We start from the raw sequence: 26949 nt of genomic DNA on the forward strand, positions 1-26949 counted from the left end.
GACCAGGATTGTGGGTTCCCCTGCCATATTGAAAGCCAACACCAGTCTTTACAGGGCTTGGGGCTGTTTTGTGCTAGAAGCAGCATGTTCCAGGAAGGTTGGAATAATTAACAAGATTGGGACCCCTGGAATTTGCTTCCCTAGTGGTCCCAGTATAAAGGACAGAGGTCCTAAAGACTAATGGACTCATATACAAAAAAAACACAGCTGGCTTTTTATGGGGCTTTAGATTTTTTTAGGACAAAAGCTCAAGCAAGAAACATTTTTTTTAAATAAAGTGATGAATGGGTTTTTTGGGGGAGTATTTTAGTCAGTTAATGTTTATTTCAAATTATGTGTATTTTTTTACAAGTTTTGTATAATGGACAGGGATCATACACTTAAAATTACCCCAGCTCAATAGCTCATGGGGGTGATAAAGAGTCCCATCACTCTTCAGTGCCAGCCTGGTAGCCTATGGAAAGGGAGGCACATTGTTATTATACACCTCCATAACTCCTACTCCATAGAGGCACTAGACCTCCACTTGCCAGGATAATGCTGGTTTTCCCTATAGTAGTGGGAGTCCATACTCGCAATCTACTTGTTATGGAGGAGATAACCTAGGCTGTCTAGGCAGGGGCTGAGGAATTGGGGAGGGGGACACACTGTCAATTTTTAAATGATTTATTTAATTTAAACAATACTAGTCCTGTGAAGCTACAATGAGCTCAAATGGGGGTGATGGTGTGTTGTTATTACTGTGGGACCAGCAGCGTAATGTTCCAACTATAGATAATCACTAGTCACTGCTGATCTGTAAACAAGGCTGGAGATACCTGATTATGTGTCGACTTTTTGGGAACAATTGTCAATTTTGCTGGTGGCAAATCTCTGAAATCTTATTGAATTCCAGAATTGGGCAAAATGATTTGCGATAGCGATAAATACTATAGTTGTATATTTGCAGCACATTGGTGTCTCCATTCGCTTATACCAGTTTAGTAAGCAAACATACAATTATAATTCTTTTCTTAGAAAACATCAATATTTAATATTGGCCTAAACACAAAAGAAAAATCATACATTAATAAATAAGGCAGCATCTGAAGACTGCATTGTAAATGATGGTAATGATATACAAAACCCAATGAAAGCATAATGGGATTATTTTAGCATCAATTATTTAGAATGATACGTCGTCCAGCAATATTATATATATATATATATATATATATATATATATATATATATATATATATATATTTCTTTTTTAAATAAAAAAAAAATACACTAATTACTACACAGTAGATTTACCAGTCAAAATATAGATTCCCAGGGAATATATCACTTAACATAACTAAGTTCAGCTATTAACTGTGTGACACACAAAACAGTATTGTAACTTTACCTTTTTTTTCAGGAGGCTTAAACAATGTATCAGGGAACAGGACTGACGACTGCAAATCTTTAGGGTAATCTTCGTATATCTCATTAAATTCAGGGACTTTGGCTCCACTGAAATTAGCCTTGTCAAATATGTCTACAGCAATGACTGGTGAAAAGAGCATACAGAATGAGACATATAGGTTACATTATTCCTGTGATCTTTGTAAGCGTATATATTACAGCTTGACATGTTCCCTCCCCAGAAATTCTTACAAGCAATTTTGGAAAACGTGTAGAAGTATTAATATATTGTGTACTTTTAAATATTAAAACAACAATATTCACATGTATTATCTTACACAGTATGAATAATGTGTAAGTCCTTCATAGAGGGCTAGAAGTATAGCTGTCACAAATATTGTCTTTTCATGCCATAAACATCTGCTGTAGGCCAACATAATAAAGTTAATTATTTCACACAAGAAGCCTTATTACAGCATTAAGGATCTAAGGTCCTCTACCGAGAACAGAAGGCTCAATGTAGACTGGATCCCCCAAACCCTTCCCCTTGTCATAACAACTATGAAGCTGAGAGCTGTGTCTAACTTCCAGGGACAATATCAGGTTTTAATGATTTTTCTGTGGAAAATCCCTGCTATTCATTTCTGATCAACTGACCAGAAGTGCAATTCTACCTCAAAGATTAGAAATGCATCATGATGGGGATTGTGCCATCTCAATTTTAATCCTGTGATATGTGTTCCCAAGTTGTACATTGGATAGATTTCATATAACTCTGAGTAACATTAAATATAAAACTAATTAGAAGGGGGTGTTTAAAACATAAGAGAGACTATATTGTTAAAGAGTATAAGGGGCATATTCAATTGTAGGAGGAAACGTCAAAAATCTTGCGCTCCGCGCACTATTACCATTATTACGGTAGTTTTCTCGCTGGATTTCAGCTCGCAGCTCCCTGAGCCGCGAGCTGAAATCCAGCTTACTATTACCGTAATAACGGTAATAGTTTTTACACCGCGGGATATTCAAACAATTGAATATGCCCCTAAATGTTTGTAGTTTTAACTTTGGATAAAATAAATTCAAAGCAATATATAATGCAGAACTACAGTGCAGCACAAACCATAAGCAATAGCCACACACACCTCCTAGGCATAAAAGATTACTTAATGTGTGTGCGCACTGTTTTGTACAGACAAACCCTCCCTTTTTATAATAGCCTAGACTGAAATTAAGCTCTTAAGATGTTTATGAGTCAGTACAGGAGAGTGAAAGACATTTACTACAACTTAAACACAGGTTCTGAGAATGATGCTGTGACAATATGGGGTGCTGACACCAGATGTTAAGCTTGCACAAACCCCAGCATGACATGATAAATTATTGTCATTCTATCCCATTTACCCTTTCCCCTCTATATGTACATTACATTGCGTAGTTATATGGGCCTTATTGCACCCATTGGTCCATTAATGTTTTCTTGTTTAATTGTCCATATATATGTGCAGCTTGGATAAATGATCATGTGTCATCATGTGTGGTTGGTTATTCGTCTTTTCTTGTCCCTGCTGGGGTAAACCCTTGATGAGATGAGAGGGCTCACAGAGAGTACAGTAAAACTTTGAGGGCTGATTGGGAATCCCTTATGGAGGGATAAAGACTGACGATTATTGATACAATGTACCTGAGCTGCAGTGCTAACTATCTAAATGCACCAATAATACAATAACCACAGTTTGTGCTATACATTCATTGCCCCTTAAAATCATAATGTGAATTTAAAACTACACAGGTATTTACATCATTATTGTACTGACAAAATACACCCCTACATAGATCAGTATTAGGTTTATGTATTAGGTTTATGTATTAGGTTTATGCAGGAAGCAAGTGAATATTTGTTACCACTAACTTGCAATTGGGAAGAAAATTCCCAACCTACAGCTTCAAATGTCAGTTCTAATTTCCTCACTTTAGTATAATTGATAAATCAAAGTGACCAACTGCACTAAGGTATGTGCTCTGATTTACTTTAAACTCATCTAAGATATTCGGTTATATATTGTTCTTTGTAAACCTCAGATAATATTTAATCCAATTTGGTCCTTTATGCCCCACTTACCCTCTCTACATGGCCTTCTTCACTTCTGTTATCTAATGAACTAACATAATTTGGAAATGTTATATAGTATGTGCTAAATGCCCTATAAATAAAGTTTTCACATAATCCTCAGTACGTTATGTACAACGCAAGAGTAATACTCACTAATATTTTTAGTGACAATGACAAAAGGTTTCATATAAGTCTTTTTCATGTTCCTTGCGACATTGTTGGCGTATTCTTCATAGTGCTTCAGTAGATGTGCAGTTCCTCCTTCCGTCCTTTGGATCTGATCCCAATGATCTTTGTTGCTGCGATCTAATATCGCACTGCCTGCATGGATGACGTTCTGTAAAGTGACAAAATAAAGGATAAGTACTTGAAATGTAGAATTTAGCACATACATTGCAATATAATATAAATGGAAAAACAAACAAAATTATAAAGAAAAAAAAAAAAAAAGACTCCATAGTCCATTTGACGTTCCGATTTCTAAATGCACGCGGCAGACTTTGGTAACAACAACATGTACAGCTCTCTCTGAGTGGTATTGCCTCTCACATAATGTACTTCTTGGTTGCAAATTGCATTACTTACCAGTAATCCTTTAAAGCAGCTTTTCACTGGAGACTTTTAGCCAAGTTCAGAGATTACGGTAATTATTAAACTAGAAACCCAACACTGCTTTGGCTTCAAATCTCAATGCTGTTAAGAAATTAGGACTCTGCTTCCAAAACTTTGAGAAGAGTGAAATAGGCTTAGAGCCCCAGGCAGCAGACATATTAACCTGTCTTTAAGGAACGTTGATGATCCTTAGATATCGTCAGTCATCAATCTGCATTCTGACTGGCATATCGCACAATTTATGTTTTCAAAAGAGATCAGTTACCAAAAATCCCATAAATCCACAGTATGTTTTGTGCACCTGCCTTCCTCTGAAAATGTGATCTTAAGTCAATGATTTTGCTGGGTGCACGATCGTCAAATCCAATGTACTCAATACCTCCCCACTCTGCATCTTTCATAGGCACTGTTCCTCTAATGTTCCTTTTGAGTCTATTGTATCTGTACTGCTCTGATATGTATAATAGCATCCAAATTGTATATCACTACATGTCTAGTTTAATTGATTCATTTTGGTTTTAATTATATTTATCTGTTTTATGCAAATTTGAAACCGAAGGTCTGCCCAGGTGTTTGTACAGGTCTATGACTCCATAAAAACAAAAGTGCTTCTTTTTAGATCATAACTCTTTATCGCCACTTTAGACCTTTAAACTGTTGGTGGGTATGGTACACAGTTCAATTAACACCACTAAATGTAAACAGACAAGAAAAATAAAGCTATTTTAAAAGATTGTTCCATCTCAGTGCATCTGTGAGTCAATTAAGTTGAAGTTTTACATATAAATAAACGTAATGCAGTCTATCTGTAGCTTTACTTGCATTAAAAACATTATTTCAAATGTCAACGAGTACATAGCCTAAACTATATCCGCACAGACTTACAAGTTACACAGCAATAAACATCACTATCACAACAAAACATAAAAATATGTTTAAGATGTGTTTTTTAATTACAATGTACATATTTCAAAGGTCACAGGTTGCTTTACCACCCATAACAAATGTAAACCTTAGCAATTCTCACTAAGGGCTAAAAACTAACAGCTTCCCATAAATCCAGAACAATACCTTACATATATATAATTCTATAACTTTATGGGAACAGTCACATATTTTGTTAACTACACAATGCTCCAATGCATAAAACAACAACAGGTGTTTAACTATAGTAATCTATTGTATTGTTTCTACCTGTTGGGTTTAACCTAAAGGCTATACAATCAGATTATCTTGCATTTTTTGAAAGTCAGAAAAGCTCTGTTTACGCAGAAATGTATTTGCAAGTTATTCACTACACACAGCTATATTTATGCCAGTTCATATCCCCATCACAAATCACTGGTGACCAGTTAAAAGCAACAAATGCCTGCATATCACATCTAAAAAGCTAAAAACAATTACAGAAAAACATTTCTGTTAGAAAAAATAATATTTAGTAACACGTTTATCTATTGTAATAGCCCATTTTCCTTTCTATGTAGGGGCAGGGCCGGAGCCACCATTAGGCAGCTGCCTAGGGCGCCGGGTCCTGGGTGGGCGGCATGGTGGCTGGGCACCCATACTAACAATGTCTCTGAATTAGAGAGAGTGGGCAGCAGAAAAACGGGGGAGGAGTGAGAGAGCAGCAGAAAAATATGGAGAGAGAGAGAAAGGGGGGGGGGGGGGGCACCAGAAAATATGGAGAGAGAGAGGGCAGCAAAAAATATAGAAGGGAGAGGCACCAGAAAATATATATATATATATATATATATATATATATATATATATATATATATATATATATATATATATATAAATATATATATATATATATATATATATATATATATATAAATATATATATATATAGAGAGAGAGAGAGAGAGGGGGGGGGGGAGGGAACCAGAAAATATGGAGGGGGAGGGAGAGAGAGGAGGCACCAGAAAATTTGGAAAGGGGAGGGAGCACCAGAAGATGTGGAAAGGGGAGGGGTCTGGAAAAAATGTGGGGATGGTGGGCTACAGAAAATGGAGGGGGGGGGTGGCTACAGAAAATATGGACAGAGAGGAGATAGAGGGGGAAAATATGGAGAGAGGGGGGGCATCAGAAAATAGGGAGAAAGAGAGGGAACCTGAAAATATGGAGAGAGGGGGTGGGCACCAGAAAATATGGAGGGAGAGAGAGAGACAGAGAGAGAGATACAGAGACAGAGAGAGGGCACCAGAAAAATATGGAAAGAGAGAGAAGGCGGCACCAAAAAATAGAGGGGGGGGGGCAGATAATGGGGATAGAGAGTGAGGGAGGGCACCAAAAAATATGGGGAAAGAGAGGGAGACAGATAGAGAGGGCATCAGAAAATATGGGGGGAGAGAGAGAATAGCACCAGAAAATATGGGGGGGGGGGGGGTAGGAGAGAGAGGGCACCAGAAAATATGGAAAGAGAGAGAGGGGGGCACCAGGAAATATGGAGAAAAAGGGAACCAGAAATATGGAGAGAGAGGGGGGAGCACCAGAAAATAGAGAGGGGGCAGAAAATGGGGAGACAGAATGAGGGAGGGCACCAGAAAATATGGAGAGAGTAGGGTAGAGAAAGGTGGCACCTGAAAACATGGGGAGAGAAAGAGGGGGGCACCATAAAATATGGATGGAGAGAGCAAGAGCGAGAAGGGGCACCATAAAATATGGAGAGAGAGAAGGGGGCACCAGTAAATGTGGGATAGAGGAGAGGGGGCACTAGAAAATGGGGAGAGAGAGGACTGGAAAAAATGTGGGGAGGGGCCTACTGAAAATGGGGGGAGATGGAGGTTACATTCAGAAATCTCCACAGGTTACATATTATTAATTTAAAAGAACTTAAGATATGAGCAACCATTTATTTTATTAGTATTTGCACACTATTTGATTCTCTTCTGTTGCTATCTATTAGTATAATGAATTTAAATCTGCAGAATATCTTAACACACAAGCAAAGGTACCTAAATGTGAAACTTAAAGCATTAAGCTATTTATTCAAAATTGTGTGGGCAAGAGGGCATGTGAGAAAAAAGCTGGCTAGGGGTGCATATGATAGAAAAGATAGTGGGCAGGGGGCATGTGAGAAAAGCTGGTGGAATGGAGGTGATATTTGTGACAAGAGCTGATGGGTATGGGTGAAATGTGTGAGAAAAGCTGGTGTGCAGTGGGGACATGTCAGTGTGTGTAACAGGTGAGTGCTTGTGTATTTTTGCTTGTTTTGTGCTGAAAGCTATCATTTGGATCTTCCCCTCTAGATATCCTGTGTTTGCTCCTGGGCAGCAGTAAAGCCTGGACAGCATTCTGCATCAGACATCAGTACATCTGGACATCAGTGAATCTGGACTGCAGCCTTACCAGCCAGCCAGGAGGAGGCAAGAGTTACTATTTTTATTTTACAAATGTAAAGTGTGTGAGGTGCTACGAAGTGGGAATTGGCGGGAGGAGGGGCGGCAGGCTGAAGCTTTGCCTAGAGCACCAAGAAACCATTCCCTGGCTAGGGCGGCTCTATTTATTAAATGGACATAAGACCTAAGCATGAGGATGCCTATTTACCAAGGACATTACCACGTACTTGCCAACTTCTGAGATCTCTTCTCCAGGAGGGAAGATCTCGCTGCCGTGTCCTGGGGACGTGGTCACGTGAAGCGCACCATTAGGCCCTGCCCTTCAGTGAAACATCACCATATAACAGGAAGGGGCACGGCCATAATTACGCAATCCACTGAGAATCGCCATTGCTAAGCCACCCACTTCACTACCAAATTTATGAGAGAGGGAGAGAGAATGATTTATTATTAAAATTTAGCATTTTGCTGGGGGGGGAGGGTTGCATAGATTTTTCTTTATTTGTTTATTTTTAAATTCTATTGTTTTATTTTATTTTTTCACTTTATTTATTTTTTTAGACTCTGGAACTGGAAGGCAAAGTCCGAGCTTCTTAATGAACAGCTCTCCTTTTATGTAAGAAACGCCATAGCCTTACAAAGAAAGCATCTTAAGATTCCCTGCTTTTGCTTCCTTGTGACAAACGGTATATGTGTACCAAAACCTGGTCTTTCTGGACTGACGACCCCAATGTTACTGAATCACAAAATTGCTTGGTGTCACTTTTGTTATGTTTTTGCTAAGCTCCCTCACTTCTTGTCTTGTGCATAAATTACAGTTTTTTCCCTTTTCGCTGTTTTTAGGATTTGTTTTTAAAGTTTGTTTTATAGATATTATTTGCTTTTTCTCTGTAACATTCAAAAATACAGCTACAAAAATAACTCCTTGAACTACTGATAAGTAAGTGTTTGCTTACAGTGTACTTTCTAGTACTCAAGGAATTACATCCCCATAATGCAGTCACTGGTGACGTCAGCCCAACACTGATGTTATCATCATCATCATCAAGTAGTTCTAAAGCATCAGCAAATTACATAGTGTGCAATAATAGGTCCACAGATATTACATTCTAATATATATCAATATAATGCTCTGAAGAGGACATAGGATATACTGTAGAACAGTGCACGTCCCCTCAATATACCAATTTTCTACATAGGAAAAGAACAAACCTCATTAAACTCCACATCTCTTGTTGCAGCTAACTGAAACCCTTGCTGCTGGCTCTCATACTGCAGCACCCTCACCAACATCTGATAGCTGGTTCTGATGTCATTCCCAAAGAAAGGACTTGTGTTGTTAGTGGCATTCTGCAGAACCCGAGCAATTTCAATGGACTTGACACCATCCATTACAGTCTCATTACGGTGAAGCTTTTCATTCTGTGAAACAAATGAACACATGACTGTACATGCAACTCACAGCCCGATCCCATTATCTTGTGCAACTTTCATGTTGTTTTGCTAAAAGGTGTGCGAAAAGCCGCCATGTTGTTGGTACTAACTGTATAAATACCTTTAGGCATGCCACAAAGTGTATTGTGTAAGTGTTGTGTAATGTAAGAGGTATAACAGCAGCACGAGACATGCACAGGATTCCTGACATTCATTAACAAAGTATATTTGTAGAGCTGAATACACAAGCTTCAGACTGTCAGCAAAAGGATAACAATCACTTTCAATAATGTCCATTATTACCCCCGAGCTCAGACTGGCCATTCTAGGTATCGGTGCACTCACCAGTGAGCTTCATGCTGAGAAAACAGGGACAATATTCTCATATCTTAAAACCATTGCATATACAGGTTGATAGAGTGTTGCAAGAATATACAATAGTTACTTAATACTTATGTGTTACTTACATAATATTGATTCATTTTATGATAATTTATGGTGCCAAGTTAATTTAGTCTACATGGTAAATATCTAGGGTTCAAATATATTTTAGAGCAAAGCTGGGTATCCAGTGCCAGGTAATCAGATTGCTGAAATCCAACGCTCACTCCCACTGGTTGCCATAGCATGCTGGGAGTGTTGTGTTTCAATACCAGCTGGGCTGCTTCAAGTTGCCTTACCTTGGTATATTACCAACCTGCGTCTTAGAGAAGAATACTGTTTGATACCTGTTCTCCAGTAAAGTAGACAATAGCCCCCATTTTGTTAGCAGCACTTTGCGGAATTTGATGCATCTCAGCTGTGCATTGTGTGTGTGCACGAGGGAGAGCAAGACAGTGATGCTAAAATGGATTTAGTGTTTGGGCAGCTTTGTAATGCTCTTACCAGAGTTTTTAGTTCCAAGAAGGTCAGCGTAGTGCAGTTGAAGAGTTCGGGAGGAAGCCAGCCCTTTTCCTCACTACAGTGCCTGATCGCGTTCCCTGCACACAACAAATGCAGGAGGTAAACATAAGCCATATGTAGAAACCCAATATGTGGCCCCATCACAGACAAGCTAATTATTCATCAGTGATCCTGGATCATACACGTATATTATATATACCTATAAGAACCATACAGCTGACCTTGGTCTAGGCGTTACATGTTGCTGTACTAAACCTGATCCAGTTATAAAACGTGTCTGTATAAATGAAAACGCCCTATTTCTACCTTTTGGCCTGGTTTATTTGGTATTTGTCAACTTCTTTCTGTAATACTAGTTACAGCGTGCAGTAATTGTATGCTTCTTTACACATCTTCTGAATTTATAGGACAGAAATAGGAAGTACACCTGAGACTTGTACTGGTGCCAATGACCACAAAACGCCATTGTCTCTCTGATCACAACACAATACTTACGTCTCACCCTCTTTCAATGTACAGCAAACCCAGGCATTTCACATTGTAATTTAAGCACAAAGAACGAGCAGGACAAAGATTTAAAGGAGGAAATACAAGATGAATAAGCTGCACTAAATAATTACAGATATACATGTGTATGGGATAATGTACCCCTCTACAGAAAATGATAAATATATTAGCAACCACTCAGTATTTCTACGACCAGGCCCGGCGCTCCCATTAGGCAACCTTAGGCAGTTGCCTAGGGCGTTGGGACCTGCAGGGCGCCGCTGACTAGATTTTCTAATCTAGTCAACGGCTCAGGAGAGGGTTGCAGCGGCGGCGGGGTGCCGCCGCTGTTTTTCAGTGTCCGCGGGGCATCTGTGAAGTATCACACTGTCAGACAGTGTGAGTGTGAATACAGTTCTTTCCCGGCGCCCCCTCCCCTCCCAGAATGCATCACTCCGCCTCTGTGTGAAGAAGGCGCGGATCAGCTAGAGAAAAGGTAAGTAAACTCTACTTTTTTTTCTAGTGTGTTCGCAGGGGGGGGGGGGGCGGCGAAATTTTGCCTCGGGCGCCGTGAACCCTAGCACCGGCGCTGTCTACGACCCTATAAAAGAACTAGGCTACATCTAGAGTGTTTTCATGCAGCTGCATGGAACTCCATGCTGACTTCTAATACCCATAATATTTTACTGTAGGGGGTACATTATTCCTACATCATATAAGTAATAAGAAAAAAAACCACACCAAACAGAAATTAGGAAGCAGCACACTGACACACAAACATTTACACCCCCGGCCTCATACAACAATAAACCTACCCACCATTACCCTTGTCTACCGATCATGTAAGTCACTGTTCCCGGCAGCACGAGCTTCTCGTGTATCATAGAGTTGTTAAAGAAATACCATGACAGCTCTGGAGTATATTAAATGCTCACATGTCGCTGGGACTAGTGAGCAGCACACAGAAAATGGCCGAACCTCAGCGCATAAACTGGCAGCGGAGGTGTCACGTGATCAGTAGAAACGGTTACATTGGAGGACAGCTGGGGGGTAAGTGCACAGTATAAAAGTGGTAGAATATGCCGTTTTTACAGATATTATTTACAAAAATGCCAAAGTCCATTGCTGTGAAGTATATGCAGGTTAAAAATAAAACGTCAAAAATGTTAGATATTTTGTCTCATAAAAATGAACTGGAGATGCACAAAATTCAACAACAGTGTATAAGATGAACAGAACAGAATGCTTTTGTGTTAAGGTCAGCTGTGTAGGACACGGTCTTACAATGATTTACATCACAGTAATTGGATGGGTGTTACCAACACTGAGCTGCTGACATTTACCAAAGATCTGTCAAGTCAATATTTAAGTTTAGTGCTTTCTGGAAGGGCCGGGTATTCCAACTTACAAGTTTACCCTGCATAGATTTTCCTTAGGGCAGGAATGCTATGACATCATTTATAGGGCACCAAATTTACTGCATTCTATACAATATAAGCACAGTAAAGCTTAAATATAAAGAAATACATGGCCAATCCTATAACCTACCGCACGCCTTGATATATCACTACATATAGAGGAGTTTACAGTAGCTCCAACTATACTTTGAGTAAAATCAATATAAAAACATTTAAAAAAAAACAAAAAACAAGGAAACATTGTTAAACATGCAGCCGTTGATTATACAATTTATGAATAGATGTCACTGGTAGTATAACAAAGATTTACACAATAACCACATTGCCATTCTGCCCATTGCTTTGCTAATGTCATGAGCAGAGTATGACTCAGAGTGTAAATAATTTATTGTTAGCTTGTCATGCCTGCTGTGCACTAACCTGGCAGTGTTTAACTGTTTAAGTGTTGATTGGGGAATAAGACGAATTACTAGTTGAAAACAAGGATTTATGGTTTCTACAGGTATATTAATGCTGTTTACTAAAAATGTGTTGATCTGACTTAGAAAGAACACGACACTTCCTCAACATTAGCCCCTTCATGAATGGGGATATTTTGTACCTTTGTGGTCACCTCAAACGTCACAATTTTTCCTATGTGATAATGAGACAGATAATAACGTTTTAAGTTTATAGTTTTATGTGCTCAAGTGAATCTTGCATCCTGTTTCAGGATGTAGAAAGCTTTCTTTAAGATTTATTACCAGATTCCATTTTATTATACAGGAAAAATGGTATAATATATATATTATACAAGTCTACCAGTTCTGCACATCTGGGCACTGTGAACGCTGTCCCTTCCTTCTTTTATTTTTTAAACATACTTTATTAGGGTTTTTCAGCATTTTAACAGCGTAAAAACAAAATTACAGTAAACAATCAGCAATTAGATAATTATTAAGCAAAACAAAAATGTAAAAGCACAATAAGAATAGAAGAAAGGAAAAGAGGAGGAGTCTAGGGGATGGGAAGAATTATGGAGGACAGAGTAAGGAGAGTGGAAATGGTGGTGGTGGTGGGGGTGTCTGGCTTGACACCTTGCCCTGCGTTGAGTGCTCTGTCTGTAACTTCCTCCTATGCAATATTGCTCGATCCTTCAGGTTGGATTGAGCTTTGACAGGACTGCTCCATTACATTTTTTCTCTTATTTAAGCCACTTCAAAAGTATTACAATTATAATGCAGGAATTTTAATATGGTTTCATAGTGTTGTCTTCTCATGACAGAGGAGAACAGCAGAGGAGTATTTAAAGTTTCTTGTTTTCCGATATGATGATGGATGTATGACATACTTGCCAACTCTCCCAAAATATCCGGGAGACTCCCGAAATATCCGGGAGACTCCCGAAATCTGGGTCAGTCTCCCGGGAGACAGGGCAATTCTCCTGGTTCCCGAGCGGCTGTAGAAAGTAAATGGAGGAGACGGGGCTTATCAGCGTCACGGCACATTGTGGCCCCGCCCCCTCGTTTTATTGGACAGAAAAAGGTGGTGCCAACTTTGGGGGCGGGTCTAACCGCGTGATTCTTCGAGCCCGCCCCCACACCCCCGGACCTCCCGGGACTTAACCTGCCAATGTTGGCAACTATGATGTATGAGTATTAACTGACAGTTTGACAGCTATATATAGAACAGATTCAAACATGGTGTAATGAACATTTATTTACTAGTTATTTTTATACCATTAATCATTAAGACATACTTTCAGAGTGAAATCTCTATGACAGTGGAGAAAAACACATTGTGACTTTTAACCTTCATAAGTGATATATTAGTTCTCCGAATATTGCACATTGTTTCATCTCTCTAAATAAGGTACAGAAGTCAGCACTATGATGTCTTGTAATGTGAACAGAATGTGTAAAATCCTAGACATATTTATAGGCACCGATCTGTTTGCTGTGTGTACATATCATATAAGTCCTCCAAGGTATATCATGATACTGTATGCTACTTGCGGATAGAGTTTCATTGCTGCACTTACCAACAGATCCCTTGGGGCATGGAACAGCAGCTGGCTGCCCAAACTTGGTCTGTGGCCACCAGATTCCAGCTTCATATGCTTTGGGACATGCGTTATAAATCACTGCAATCAACAGAAAACACAAATAATTAACACCGTTCACGGTGCTGCTTGTGATTTACCGACAGATTTAATTCCTTGACTAAATAATTGAAAGCTCACATCTTCTGAGCCAGAACAATGAAGCAAGAGAGTGGCAGCTGAGTGGTAACGACCATGGCTCGAGTACCAACATTTAACACGTTTAATTATACAGAAAAACAAAGGTGGAAAGAGAACACACAGTTACACATACTTTATTTTAATGTACAAAAACATTTAGGTTCTTTTAACCTACTCCAGTTCAGGAGCCAAAAATAATAAAAATGTCATAGTGTCTGCAGCTGTTCACAACTGATTCATGCTGTGCCAAAAAGGGTTTAAAAATAACAAAAATCAGCACTAGCTTCCAGTTATTTAGTAGGAACGCTGGTCATGGAAACACAAGTATCATGGTTTCCTCTCTAGTAATATTTTGGCAGAGGGATACAGGACAACCCTATGGAAAAGTTATGTACGTATACTGTAAATGCTGCATCACCAGCTGTAGCCCGTGCACTTGTCACTACATCCTCACAACTGTATGAATAAGAGAAAACAAATAAACTGCATTTTTTTTAAAATGTAACCAGACAAATTCACATTTAGGCCCCTATTTTTGTACCACCGCTTTTTATGAACGATAGATTTCAATCGCATAGATAAGGATTGAACAATTGCGCATGTTTATTAAAAAGGAAACTGCTGTTCTTGTGATGTACAAAACTTACTTTTTCACTTTCTCTCCACTTGTGGTGATGATTGCGATGCACAGTGTCCTCCTTCAAACTCAGGTGTGCACGTGCCGAGTGAAAACCTCAGGTATGTGCACAAACATTTCTGAGGAGGCCATCCTGCATGTGACAGGGAGAGATCATATGATCCCTCCACACATGCGCTGTGAAGCTCTGCTCTTCGGAGCAGAGCTGAACAGACCTGAACAGTATGACATACGGTAATGTACACCAGCCTGAGCTGGCGTACATAAATTTGAACAATTTCCGAAAATATTGCATTTTTGGAACTTGTTAAATTGCGATACAGAGCAGTTCCCACACACATTTATGGGGACTGATCTGGATTCCAAAGCATAATGGAAAGCAGCAGATATCAGTGTTGTGATGCACTGTTCATACATTTGAACAATAATTAGATTTACGTCAATTTTCTGGGAGTTTAGATGAAAAAAAGGATTAATAAATAGACCCCTTAATCTGATACGCGTAGCTATGTTTCCGTTTAACTCCATTAAGTATGTCACCAGGCTTACAGGGCAGATAATGACCGCTTCAACATCTATCTGCAGGTATGAAACAAAGGACACAAAATGGGAAGCTCTGAGCTAATTGTACTGCCCACATAACAAGAATAAAACGAAGAGGCAAAGCTGTGGTTATCTTCCTATGACTCCGCAGCCAGTCAGGCCTCCTCTTCCTGGGGCCTCCAAATGCCACAAAGACCCAGGGTCGCCAAGAGAAATTTCAGGCCCCAGTACATCAACTTCATGGGGCCCCTTCCATAGCCACAGACAGGGGGCACAGGCACGCCATGTTGATGGCTTCTCACATTACACAGGAAGGCCCAGGCCCTGGGACTTGGTACCCCCCTCCCAGCGCCCCTACTGATGGGCACCATCTCATGGAAACAAGGATGCTGTTTGAGTACAGCTGAAGAAGTGAGTAGAGGAGGAGTAAAGGCATTGCCCCTTGTGGAAGGCACAGAATCAAAATATCACAACTGTAACTTGCAGACATGTTGCCCAGAGAAGAAACAAGATATTAAAAATTAAGTAAAATGAGTTACATCGGCCACGAGGAACTGTGTTTACCTTCCAAGGACACTAAGCTGTGTAGTGTGCTGCAGAGGGATGAGTCTAAGACTGACAGTCAATTTGTTTTAACACACAGGGCCCATTTACATAACATTTCACATCAAATACCTTCACAGCCTTCATTAGTGACCTCAGCAAACGGGTTGTCACAGCGGTTACACTGTCTCCCAATGACTCCAGGTTTGCATGGGCACTGTCCGGTCTCCATGTCACAGCCACGTTCATATGCTCCAGATGGGAAGCAGTCACAGGGGTAACAAGTGTCACTGGTCTGTGGTCTATAGTAATTATCCTGCAAATGGGTAAATAAAACAAAAAATATAATATAATCATTCTGTGTTTCTATTGTCCTAGCAATAAGAGATTTTTCAACCCAGAACTGTGCCTAACAGTAATTTTAGACATAGAAATGTAAATATTTGTAAGAGGTTCATGATATATTATTACAGCTGTCCAAATACTACTAGCTTACAAGACATTTCTGTCACCCTAAACCTCCTCAGGAACATCCATTGGGGGTATTCAATTGTCAGCAAGTTATTTTTTTTTTTAACGTGTTAAGTCATTTTAACGCTGTTTATTATCATTTTCAAGCGGGTTAACTTTACCCGCAATTCAATTCCATTTTTAATGCTAAGTATTTTTTCATGAAACGGTCCTCTCGCGCTCCAGTAGAAGGTCTATTGAAAGTATAGGGTGTGCGAGAGGCAGCCGCGTTAAAAGCTATTCAACTGTTTTTTAACGCGACGGGTAAAACAGGAAAATATGCTATTTTATCTCGCACCTCCTTGGGGTGTGTTAAAAATAAAAAACCTCTGAAATCATGTAAAAATGTGGAAAAAAAGTTAAACTTATGTTTATCACTAATGCCTAACTTATGTAAGTTGATTTTCTTGTGAAAAAATAATGAAACAAAAATAAATAAATAAATAAATAAAACTAAAATTAACAATCAATTATATTTATGTATGTTTTTGGTACAAATATGTAGTAATGTGTTTTGACATGGTATAGATTATTTTATGGTATAAAATAGTTCAATTAAAAAATATGCTAAAGAAAGTACTGTAATGTAGATATTATCAATGTGTAATGCAATCTAATGTATGGAAATGTATGCAAAACCTTTTTTTTGTGTTATACATGACCACGGTAAAACTCCCCTTCACTCCCCTAAAATCTCACAAACATAATTTTTAACGCGCAGGGGCAGCGTTCCCTCTTTTCCAATTGAATTGCACGAGTTTTCCCGCTGCGCTAAGTCAAAACAGTCGCTATTGCCGTCAAAAACCCGTGGGAGAGTTTTTGGAGGTTTTTTTACGGAGCGGAAAAAAAAACAGCTCGCTAACAATTGAATACCCCCACAACATTTTAAATGATTTTAAACCCATAGAAAACAATGGACAGCAATGTGTGAATGGGGTGATAAATTATATGTTTTTATTACAAAGAAATACATAAAGACACCAAGGGGTAAATGTATCAAGCTGAGAGATTTTCGGCGGGTTTGAAAAGTGGAGATGTTGCCTATAGCAACCAATCAGATTCTAGCTATCATTTTGTAGAATGTACTAAATAAATGATAGCTAGAACCTGATTGGCTTTTCAAACCCGCCGGAAAACTCTCAGCTTGATACATTTACCCCCAAGTTGTTTTATAATCATGTTGATTTTTTCCTTTACAAAGTGTACTAACTCCGATATGCTGTGAGAGATCGAACCACGTACTTACCTTACACCTACACTCTCCATTTGTCTTATTACAATCAGGGTCAAATCCTTTGTCCACTTCACAATTACAGGGTCCACAGATAGGGTTACCCCACCAGCCCCTAGGACAGGGCAAACCAACTCTATATGGAGAAAACAAAAAGTCAGCCTGCCTGGAAAAAACTCAAAACAGTGGATGACATATTGAGCAATATCACAGTAGACAGGTAGAATACTCAATCAATTGCTGAGGCTGCAATCAGAAAACTTGCCAGGGTTAGAAATGACACACAAAACCTTCCTTACTTCTTCTCACAGTATAGCCCGTCGTAACTTGCTCCACATTCACACGTGTATCCGTGAGAGGAGCTTGGCTTTCGAACACAAGCAGAAACATGCTCACAGGGGTTCAGGCTGCACACATCTACACAGTCTCTCCCAAAGAACCCTGGAGGAGAGAAGAGGATTCAGTTACATGTGCTGCTGGGCTAATGCCACATCAGACATGGACACCTTTCAAATAACTTGATCAATAAACAGATATCCCTGATTACTGTCACATATGTTTTGCGGGTCGTAAAGCCACAGGTTGTGAGTATCAATCACTAGCTTCAAATGTGTGAATGTTATTAACACATGGGCTTGTTTGTTTCAAACCTTGGTAAATGGAAGTGTGTCTTGAAGGCTGCAAGAGTAGATAATTAGTAGGCAGTTCACACTCTACTGCTCTCCGCCCCAGCATGGACTAATAAAATGTAGTGTGTGATTAGTTACTACTGCTTACAGCACATTTGTACTAAGAAACCAAAGATGTTTAACGCAATCTTGAAATAAATTCCACATTTATTAATTGTGATGTTAATTACTTTTGTGTCAAAAAAGACAAAAAGTATTATAGGAGTGATACCTTTATTGGCTAACCCAAAAAAATGATTATATTTGCTAACTTTCAGAGCACAGAGGTCGCTTTATCAGGCAAGTTTACAAATGAATGACTGAGGAAAAGGCACAACATTTAAGAGCTGTTACATCAAGAAATTTGTACAGGGGGGGGGGGGATACATCATTAAGATAAGCTAAAGTAATAAAACAAAGGTTTTTCGTTATGGATGGAGTCCTAAAAGTCCTAGGAGTTCACAGATCTGGAGTTGCTCTGATGTGAGGTGTGAAGTGTGTCCATGTAGTGAGTCATAAGTCCAGGAGTTAGATTGAGTCCTTGAGTTAATGACTGGAATGTTGATCAAACTCGACTACAGCACTAGATATGGCTGTTCCAAAATGAAAGCAATCCAAGTGTACTTACCGGCTAAATATGTATTTGTCATTCATTTCATACGTGTAATATATAGGAAATTGTAAAGTTTAAGAGTAAAATGAATTAAACTTTTACCTGGTTCACAATTACAAGAGAAGCTGTTCCACTCATCACTGCAGTCACTGTTGTAAGGACACGGATTTGAATCACAAGGATTGTCCATTTCGCAACCACTTTCCACGTTGATCACTTTTGCCTTGTTCATGTTGAGAGTTGCTATGTTGGTTGATGTTTCTCCCATTCTTACTCCCTAAATAGTACGGGGACAAGGTGAGTACATGGGATAACTATGTTCAACTCATGTTATGTATATTCAAACCAAGCTAATCACAAAAGTTCACATAAAAGTTATATATATTACTCTATATAAGGAAACTGGTCTATAGAAAACTGTAGATGTGGTGACACTGTACGTGAAATGCAAGCGATGTTCACATCCTTATTAAAAACATGAACGGTAGAACAGGAAAACACAGGACTTTCATGGGATTAACTCCACTTTTATTATATGTCAAACAAAATCCGCCAGGGAATATGCACAAACTAATCTTAAACCAAACCAAGTAAAGAGCCAATTGGAGAGCTGCTAACTAGACGCATCCTTGTTTTGAATACATATAGAGGAGAATAGAGGATTCAAGTGTTTGGAATAGCAAGCAGAAAAATAATTTACTGTAACGGTTGTCTGTGATTTTAAATTACCTTCATGCATCCATTAAATCCCTGTGTTACGAGGCCATCTGTGTCAGACAAACCACCAACATAGATGGTCTTCAGTTTCAACCCCGGGAGATCATTGCCTATTTCCACAGAGTTCTGTCAAAACAAAGTAAAAATGATGTTAGCAAGTAATCTGTTGAGGCAGTGGAACCAGCAACTCTCTAACATCTTCATGAGGTCCAGCTGCAATACAGGATAACTCAGAATAGAAGTAGAAAGAATGCTTACATTGCTCACGCAAAGCTAATATGAAGCACAGTACAATTATAAAAAAAGCTGCACAGTGAACTATTACCTGATATACTCCGTAGTCCAGGTACATGAAAGCCAGATACTTGATGTCCTTCCCATCCTTGGAACTTTTCAGTTCTATGAGCAGATGATGCCATTCACCATCGCTAACTCGAGTCTGGTGGATCTTCATAATGGCTATACGTGTAAAGCCATTGTATACTTCAAACTGAATGTAATCATTTAATATCTGTTTAAATGTAAACGAAACAGTTACTTCCTGCTTAACATAAATGTTACCAAGTACTGTACCACAAGATATTAATGGTAAAAGGACTGTAACATTTACTTGGATGTGCCTTGTGTCCTAATGAATGTGTTTAGAGCTTAAGGCTGATGCAAATACTGTTATCATGGATTAACTGCCCTCTACCAATCTTTGCATTAATAAATGTTTTATACAGGCTTATGCTATATTGCATTCTTTGGATTTAATACAATAATTTTAACCTGCCTAATTACACAGGTTTTTGTGGTTTGTGATTTTGTGGTTTGTGATTTTGAGGTTTGTGTACATGTACAAAAATCATGATGTCAAGACAGAGATCTTGAGCTAGACAAGATTGGCAGGAAGAAGTAATCCACTGGTATTAGCAGTAATGCTGATGTTGTTCCTGTGCCCAGAGGTGAATATTGAGTTCTTTGTCTTCTGCGTTGTTTACGGCTGTATTAATAATCATTGCTGTATAACTATATGGAAATATTTAGGTACTGACCTGGATATTAATCCTTGACGAAGTTCCAGCATTAGCCTGCAACAGTATGGCTCTAGATTGCCGAGTTCTAAACATCATCCCAATAAACCATGGAACGGACACAGTAATATCCATCTCAGTCCATATGACAATTCCTTCTCCTTGGAAACGTTGTGGAAATGGCATAACTGGAAAAGTATATTATTAATGGGTATTGTTCCAAATAAAAAAAGCTCATTTTAATCGTAAACTTTAGGCTAGATATACTAAAGTGCACTTTATGGCTGGATACAATAAATGACACAAAGTCATATCTGCTACAAATCAATATGGGAAAAGCACAAAATACAAAGCTACATCACGTTGCACTGAGTAATAGTAGTGGGTTTAACAGTTTCAATCACTTTAATACAAAATTTAATTTTCTGATGTCTGATTTATCACAGTGAAAGACACTGATCAGCTGACCTATGCGCAAGGAAAGATATCGTTACAACATGCACAATCAGCATGGTAAAATATTAACTATCTACTATACATTGTTATGATTATAAGTGAAACAATTTAATTTTTTTATGAGAAAAATATTAAAAACAGTGTACAATGCAAATTTGATAGATATTAATAATCATCATCATCATCATCATCTATTTATATAGTGCCACTAATTCCGCAGCGCTGTACAGAGAACTCACTCACATCAGTCCCTGCCCCATTGGAGCTAATTTCCCTAACACACACACACTAGGGTCAATTAGTAAAGCAAAAATGCCATACCTTGCTCACAGTTTTTCCCACCAAAATGGAGCGGACAATCACAGTAGTACGTGTTCCATTTATTAACACAGGTTCCGCCATTCTGACAGAAACTGGTATCACAGAAATTTTTCTTTTCAGAACAACCTTTTTAAAAAACAAACAATGAACAATCACATTAATGAGTAACCCAAAGTGATGAACTGTCCAATACCAGTTGCGTTCATAGGACATCATACTCATGCATACACACATAAATATATACACAAATAAATATATTAATATATATATATATATATATATATATATATATATACACACACACACACTCACATATATACATATATACATATACACGCACATACACATATACACACACACTCATTCTTATATGTATATTGTATTCTTCAGGAAAACAACAATGAAGTATGTCATGGCACTAAAGATTTTAAATATTGAAGCCCATGAAAATAAATTATCCTTTAGATCTGACACATGTTATACCTACAAAGATAAAATGCATTTTACGTCATTGATGTCAAAACACAGTATGCAGAGCTTACTTACATATATGGTGTAGTTTTATGCTATATGTGTCTATTAGCTGGTGTATTGTGCTTTCTCTGGATAGGTTTTCCTTTATTATTTATATAAAATAAATACATTTCCAACCCAAATTATGCTTTAGATGCCCTTCCAAATATTAAATTAGTGGGATATATGTGGATTGAGAATTTTTTGTCTTTGTAAAGTGTGTTTTATTAAGGTTTGACTTAGGTCTCAGCACCATATTGTATTCAATCTTCATCTCCTGTACATTATGACCTCCCCACTCATGTGATTATGTAAGCAAGGTCAGGATTAAACAAAAAGGGTGCCCTACAAAATGAATATCTATGAACATCAATGGGAACAACCACTCTTTCTTTAGGGCGATTGATTCATGCAACGTCTCCCAGCTTCAGAGTTGGTGGATAAACACAGTTAAAAAATTAAAATATCCATGGGACAAACACAGCACTGTAGTGGGAAGGAGAGAGGGCGACAATGTCCTTAGTTACACACTCTTGTCATTAGCAAGAGATCGCCGCCAGCTTCCTCAGCGATGTGCTCAGTTGCTAGTGGCAGGACTGTGTTGTTAGGTTTATAGGAGTTTGTGGACTTAGACATGGGTGATCCCTAGATGTTAGTGGGCTTTGGGCAACTGCCCCTTTTACTGATTAAAACAGCCCTGTATCCAAGTGAAGAAAAGTCTGAATGTGATGTTATGATGAGAGGAGGGAAATGGAGGCAAACAGGATACCACAGATGGAGTTAAGTGGTGGATGAAGCAGGGTCTCCCAACAGCACAGAATAGTGACGTGAGGTATCTGTCACTCTAACAATGGAAAATGAGGGTGTCAAACGCACCTCTGTATGAATCACATCAAACTTGTCTCAGTCTACGGTAATATATTCCTCTATTTAACTGTCCTTGTTATGGCACTTTTGTTGATGACACTTTTTAAAAACAATAAATATTTTTTAAATGTAGCATCAAGTATAAACTACCTGCTAAAGTGCCATTGTTGGCTATAAAACTAGCCATGTCTACAGGTTTACTGTCGATGGTTAAATTCCTCATACAGCCAATGAACTGTCTGTTTTGTATAGGGAAGTCCTCAGGCAGGTCAGGAACACCTCCCAGCAATAGTGGTCCAGTTAAGTCAAGGGATCTACAAAAAAAACAATTATACATTTAGGTCACTTAACAAACAATATCCCAACAGATTTTCAGACTTTTAGACCTTCACTCCTTTACCACTCTACCAAAAAGCATGTCACTACCGAGTCCACGGAAAAATCCAAGGAAAATTTGTCACTATAGTTTGGATATACAAAACCATACTGAATATCAAACGGAGGGTCTGTCGGAACACAATCTGAGAACAATTTTAAATTAAAGATATATTTTTGATAAGTAATTCTAGAAAGAAACCATTCTCACATATGAATGCTGCTCAATTCTACATGTTCACAATGGCCGGCAAGCAGTCCGAAATTGGCTACTTGTTATATAGATGCCATCATTATGCCTAAGAAAAGTAACTAATGTAACGTTCTCTCAGTCATGTCAATACAATATTAAATGAGCATCAAAATAGAGGACTCTGTCTGTACTGTATATCTTACTAAACATTTCGAGAACAATAAAACTAAAATAAGTCAGATTTCTTAATGTGGCAATATTTCCCTTTAAATTAAAGGGATATCTCTACTCCCATCTATGTAACATGTCAAAATGTTCACAAGTATCCACAAAAATAACCCTTACAACTTCAATATAATTCTGCAGTAGACTGATTATTTATACATTTATAAAAAAAGCCAGTGATCCGACAATAACAGCAGCTCACTTACTTCTTGGAGCCAGTCTGTGTCCCCTGAGCAGCACACGTGTAGTTTTTTATAAGATTTCCAAACCTTATTGCTACGGCTGTATCACAATCATCCACGGTTACTACTGCCACCTTCTCTCCAGATGGACCATGAGGAATACCCAGCCTTCCAATGTTGGGCTACAACAAAAGAACATGTACATTTAGGTGAACCGCAATACATTGCATAAGTTATTCATAGCAGTTTACCATTTATCTATAAATTCGTCACATTTGAAATTATGTGTATAGAACAGTTAATGTCTGTAGGAAGATCTTTGTCAAAGTTTTTAGAAAATCACCTTTTGGTCACAAACCACTTCAAGCAAGTACAGCTATGTATGGTCCAATTACTCTCCCTCTAAACTACAATATGTCTGGTTGCCTACAACAGGTTCAGGTGAATAAGTAGTTCCTGCACATATCTAGTTATATGATTGGTCTGGATAGTGTTTTGAATAGGCAAGTGCTAGCCAATACATTGCTTCTCTCTTGAGTAGTTTAGAAGTTTGTATAAATGTTAACTTTTATCTGTTAAGCAGGTTCTAAAAATAGCCTAAACGTACTCCCGAGGAGTTCAGTAAATATGTCCTGGAGTCTGAGGTTCAGTGAGCAATCTGGATTCCATACTTTAATTGCCATCAACCAGTAGAAAGCGATGTTTTGTGTAGGTGATGCCCCTATGACAAATGCTATGGTCAGCAAGAATGACCAATATTCAATAGGAGGACTAGTAAAACAACAAGGTCATTATAAACACAAATGTATTCAATTGAAAATAGTAAATAATATGTGTTACTCTAATCCCTTGCTGGCCACTTTCTCTATTTAAACAGAAAAGCAAGGCTAAAATGTTATTAGCTTGTACTCATTTAATAGAAGTCAGCCTTTTATACTTAAGCAGAAGCTGCTACTAGTGGTTAGTAAAGATCATAAATAGAAGCTACAATTCCCAACAGTCTGGTGATCCGTTTTCCTACAGAACATTGTTAGTTACAGATCTTTCTGCACTGCTCTTTAATTACAACCAGCACCAAAAATGCCGCATCCAAGTCCAAGTGTCGGCAACTGGAACAATCCACTATATGAGACTCTGGAATTAGAATTCTTACCGAAGCTTCTATTTGTTATTGTCACAACACGAGGAACAACATAATCTGCCCTTTCATTTAATAATAATAAGTACATCAATGGCATATATATCATATCGGTTTCCTAATAATTGTAAATCAATCAGCCATTGTAATTTCCTTCTATTTTAGGTGTAGGAAATGTATGGAGTGTGATTGTTCATCAGGTAAAGCCACAGTTTGCATAAGGCCGACATATCCCTAGGAGTATAACTGCATAAAGGTGTAGAATGATTATTATGTAACAATAAATTAATTTCATAAAAAGATACTACAAATTATAACATGTCATTTTTTTAATCAAAACACAACAAAAACAATTATTTGCAAAATGTTACAAATAATTTATACATCTGTGGATCAATACCTACACATTGTACGTTTGAACATTGCCTTGATAAGAACAGTAGAAGTACAGGGCAACAAGCACAGCAAAGAAAGGTATTGGTAACAATGGTCTCATTTATAACAGACTACTACTAGGAACAGGACCTCTCTAACAGTCACGCTCTGTAGTTCCAAGGCAGCCACTACCTGTATTTCAGGTAATACAGAGCAAAGTACTCAGGTAATTGCTGTCTACCCTGCACAAGGTGATTTGACAAACTTGTAGAAAAGGTTTAGATACCGCTGCTTTACATACAGTTAAGTCACAACAAAGCAAATTAACTTGTCTCAGTGGAATGTTGGGCCTCTTTCATTCATTAATTCTACTGATTTTGAAGACAGCTTTTTTTGGATCCTTATTGCATCAACATTAACTAAAACAAGTTGGGCTCATTACTATACCTAGAAAATATACTAGAAGCGTGACTAGATAGAACAATGATAATTATATATTATCTATGGACCAAAAGGATTTTATTTTACTATATATATTTTTTTTAACATAATGAGATGGGATAGCATCCCAGCTGTGCCAAATTCAAATATACAGTAGATGCCACAATTATTAGGCAATTGCAAGGACTATTTTTCCTTTCTTTAAATTGGTAGTGCAGTAGACATACAAGATAGATCAGTCTCTGGGCCTGATTTATTAAGGAAAGTAAAGCAAAAAAAGGAGTAACTTTGCACCTTGGCAAAACCATGTTGCATTGGAGGGGTTGTAAATATGTGTAAATGTAAATATTTGTAAATGTGATGGCAGATTTATAGTTGGGGTAGGGTATGTTCTAGATTAACTTTAAATTTCAGTGAATAAATAAAAAGTTATCAAGTATTTGTGTGTTACAATGCAAAAAGCAGCCAGTATTTAACTTATGTGCAAAATAATAAACTAAATTGCACCCCTTGCATTGTAACATTACTTTTACGACTCAGGCCCTCTGTGTTTCCAGTGACTGCTACAATGCACCAGCATTAAAAGGTAGCAAATTAATATATAAAAAATAGTTTCTTCCACCATCTCTAATCTTTGAAATCACAAATCAGAGGAATTAGTCTAAGGTTCGAAGCGACCATTTGTTTTCTGTAAAAACAGGATGTAAAACCGGCACATTTCAATAGGGAGCATGAAAAGTAGCCAAACAGATGAACGTTACAGCACATCTATGCTACAATGAAACTGAAAAGAGGTGACAGGTCATGCAGACATCTGTGCTATAGTCCGGCTGCTTCCCACTTTACTGGCTTTGTTTATGTGGACTGTACAGTCATAGCAATCAATTTGTTATTAGCAGGGGAGGAAAGGTCAGTGTACGGATGCATGTAACCAGATATAGAATTTTATATCAACATACACTCACATAAAACATATTTAGAATTTACAGTACTCTCTTTATACAAACTGTATAACTACTGTATTGTTGTACTGGTTTAGAACTCAGTGGGGCATATTCAATTAGGTCTGTGGATCATGGTTACGTGGCGGCTGCGCATTACATAGGGTAATATGGTACCGCAACAACGCAAATTTCCGTTTGCAGCCTACGGGGGTTATTGCGGTACCGTGATCTCCAGACCTAAGTGAATATGCCCCATAAATCTTTGACATCTCTGTCTCGATTTTGTAAACTGTAATTTGGTAAACTTTTACTAAACTGCTTGAGTGGGGCTTTTGTAAAATGTCATTTACACGGCAGCTTTTTAAGCGAGCGCTTTTACCTATGACAGAGAGAAGTGCTAGGACAGAGTTATACCTAGAAACATAATAGTTGTGCAGTATTTTGAGCTCATCAGTGTAGGATAGTGATTTTCTGCTCAGCATGAGTTGCGCTGAAGAGATAGTCTCAAGGAAATAATGAAAGGG

General features: G+C 38.2%; 1 protein-coding gene across 5 annotated transcripts in view; it reads right to left on the reverse strand.

Annotated features, from left to right (window-relative positions):
- Nucleotides 1–26949, reverse strand: part of CELSR1 (cadherin EGF LAG seven-pass G-type receptor 1) — a 143349-nt gene that overhangs the window by 23215 nt on the left and 93185 nt on the right. For all 5 annotated transcript variants that reach the window (XM_075208856.1, XM_075208855.1, XM_075208853.1 and 2 more), the window contains exons 6-20: nucleotides 23552–23709; nucleotides 22703–22866; nucleotides 21173–21298; nucleotides 20417–20583; nucleotides 19705–19890; nucleotides 19392–19505; nucleotides 18765–18939; nucleotides 17681–17822; nucleotides 17397–17517; nucleotides 15773–15956; nucleotides 13717–13818; nucleotides 9775–9869; nucleotides 8668–8877; nucleotides 3656–3839; nucleotides 1391–1534 (exon numbers count right to left, since the gene is read on the reverse strand). In XM_075208856.1, coding sequence (XP_075064957.1) covers nucleotides 1391–1534; nucleotides 3656–3839; nucleotides 8668–8877; nucleotides 9775–9869; nucleotides 13717–13818; nucleotides 15773–15956; nucleotides 17397–17517; nucleotides 17681–17822; nucleotides 18765–18939; nucleotides 19392–19505; nucleotides 19705–19890; nucleotides 20417–20583; nucleotides 21173–21298; nucleotides 22703–22866; nucleotides 23552–23709 — 2272 coding nt within the window. The remainder of the gene's footprint in view (nucleotides 1–1390; nucleotides 1535–3655; nucleotides 3840–8667; nucleotides 8878–9774; nucleotides 9870–13716; nucleotides 13819–15772; nucleotides 15957–17396; nucleotides 17518–17680; nucleotides 17823–18764; nucleotides 18940–19391; nucleotides 19506–19704; nucleotides 19891–20416; nucleotides 20584–21172; nucleotides 21299–22702; nucleotides 22867–23551; nucleotides 23710–26949) is intronic.

The sequence above is a fragment of the Mixophyes fleayi genome, chromosome 4 (assembly GCF_038048845.1).
Source record: "Mixophyes fleayi isolate aMixFle1 chromosome 4, aMixFle1.hap1, whole genome shotgun sequence".
NCBI lineage: Eukaryota > Metazoa > Chordata > Amphibia > Anura > Limnodynastidae > Mixophyes > Mixophyes fleayi.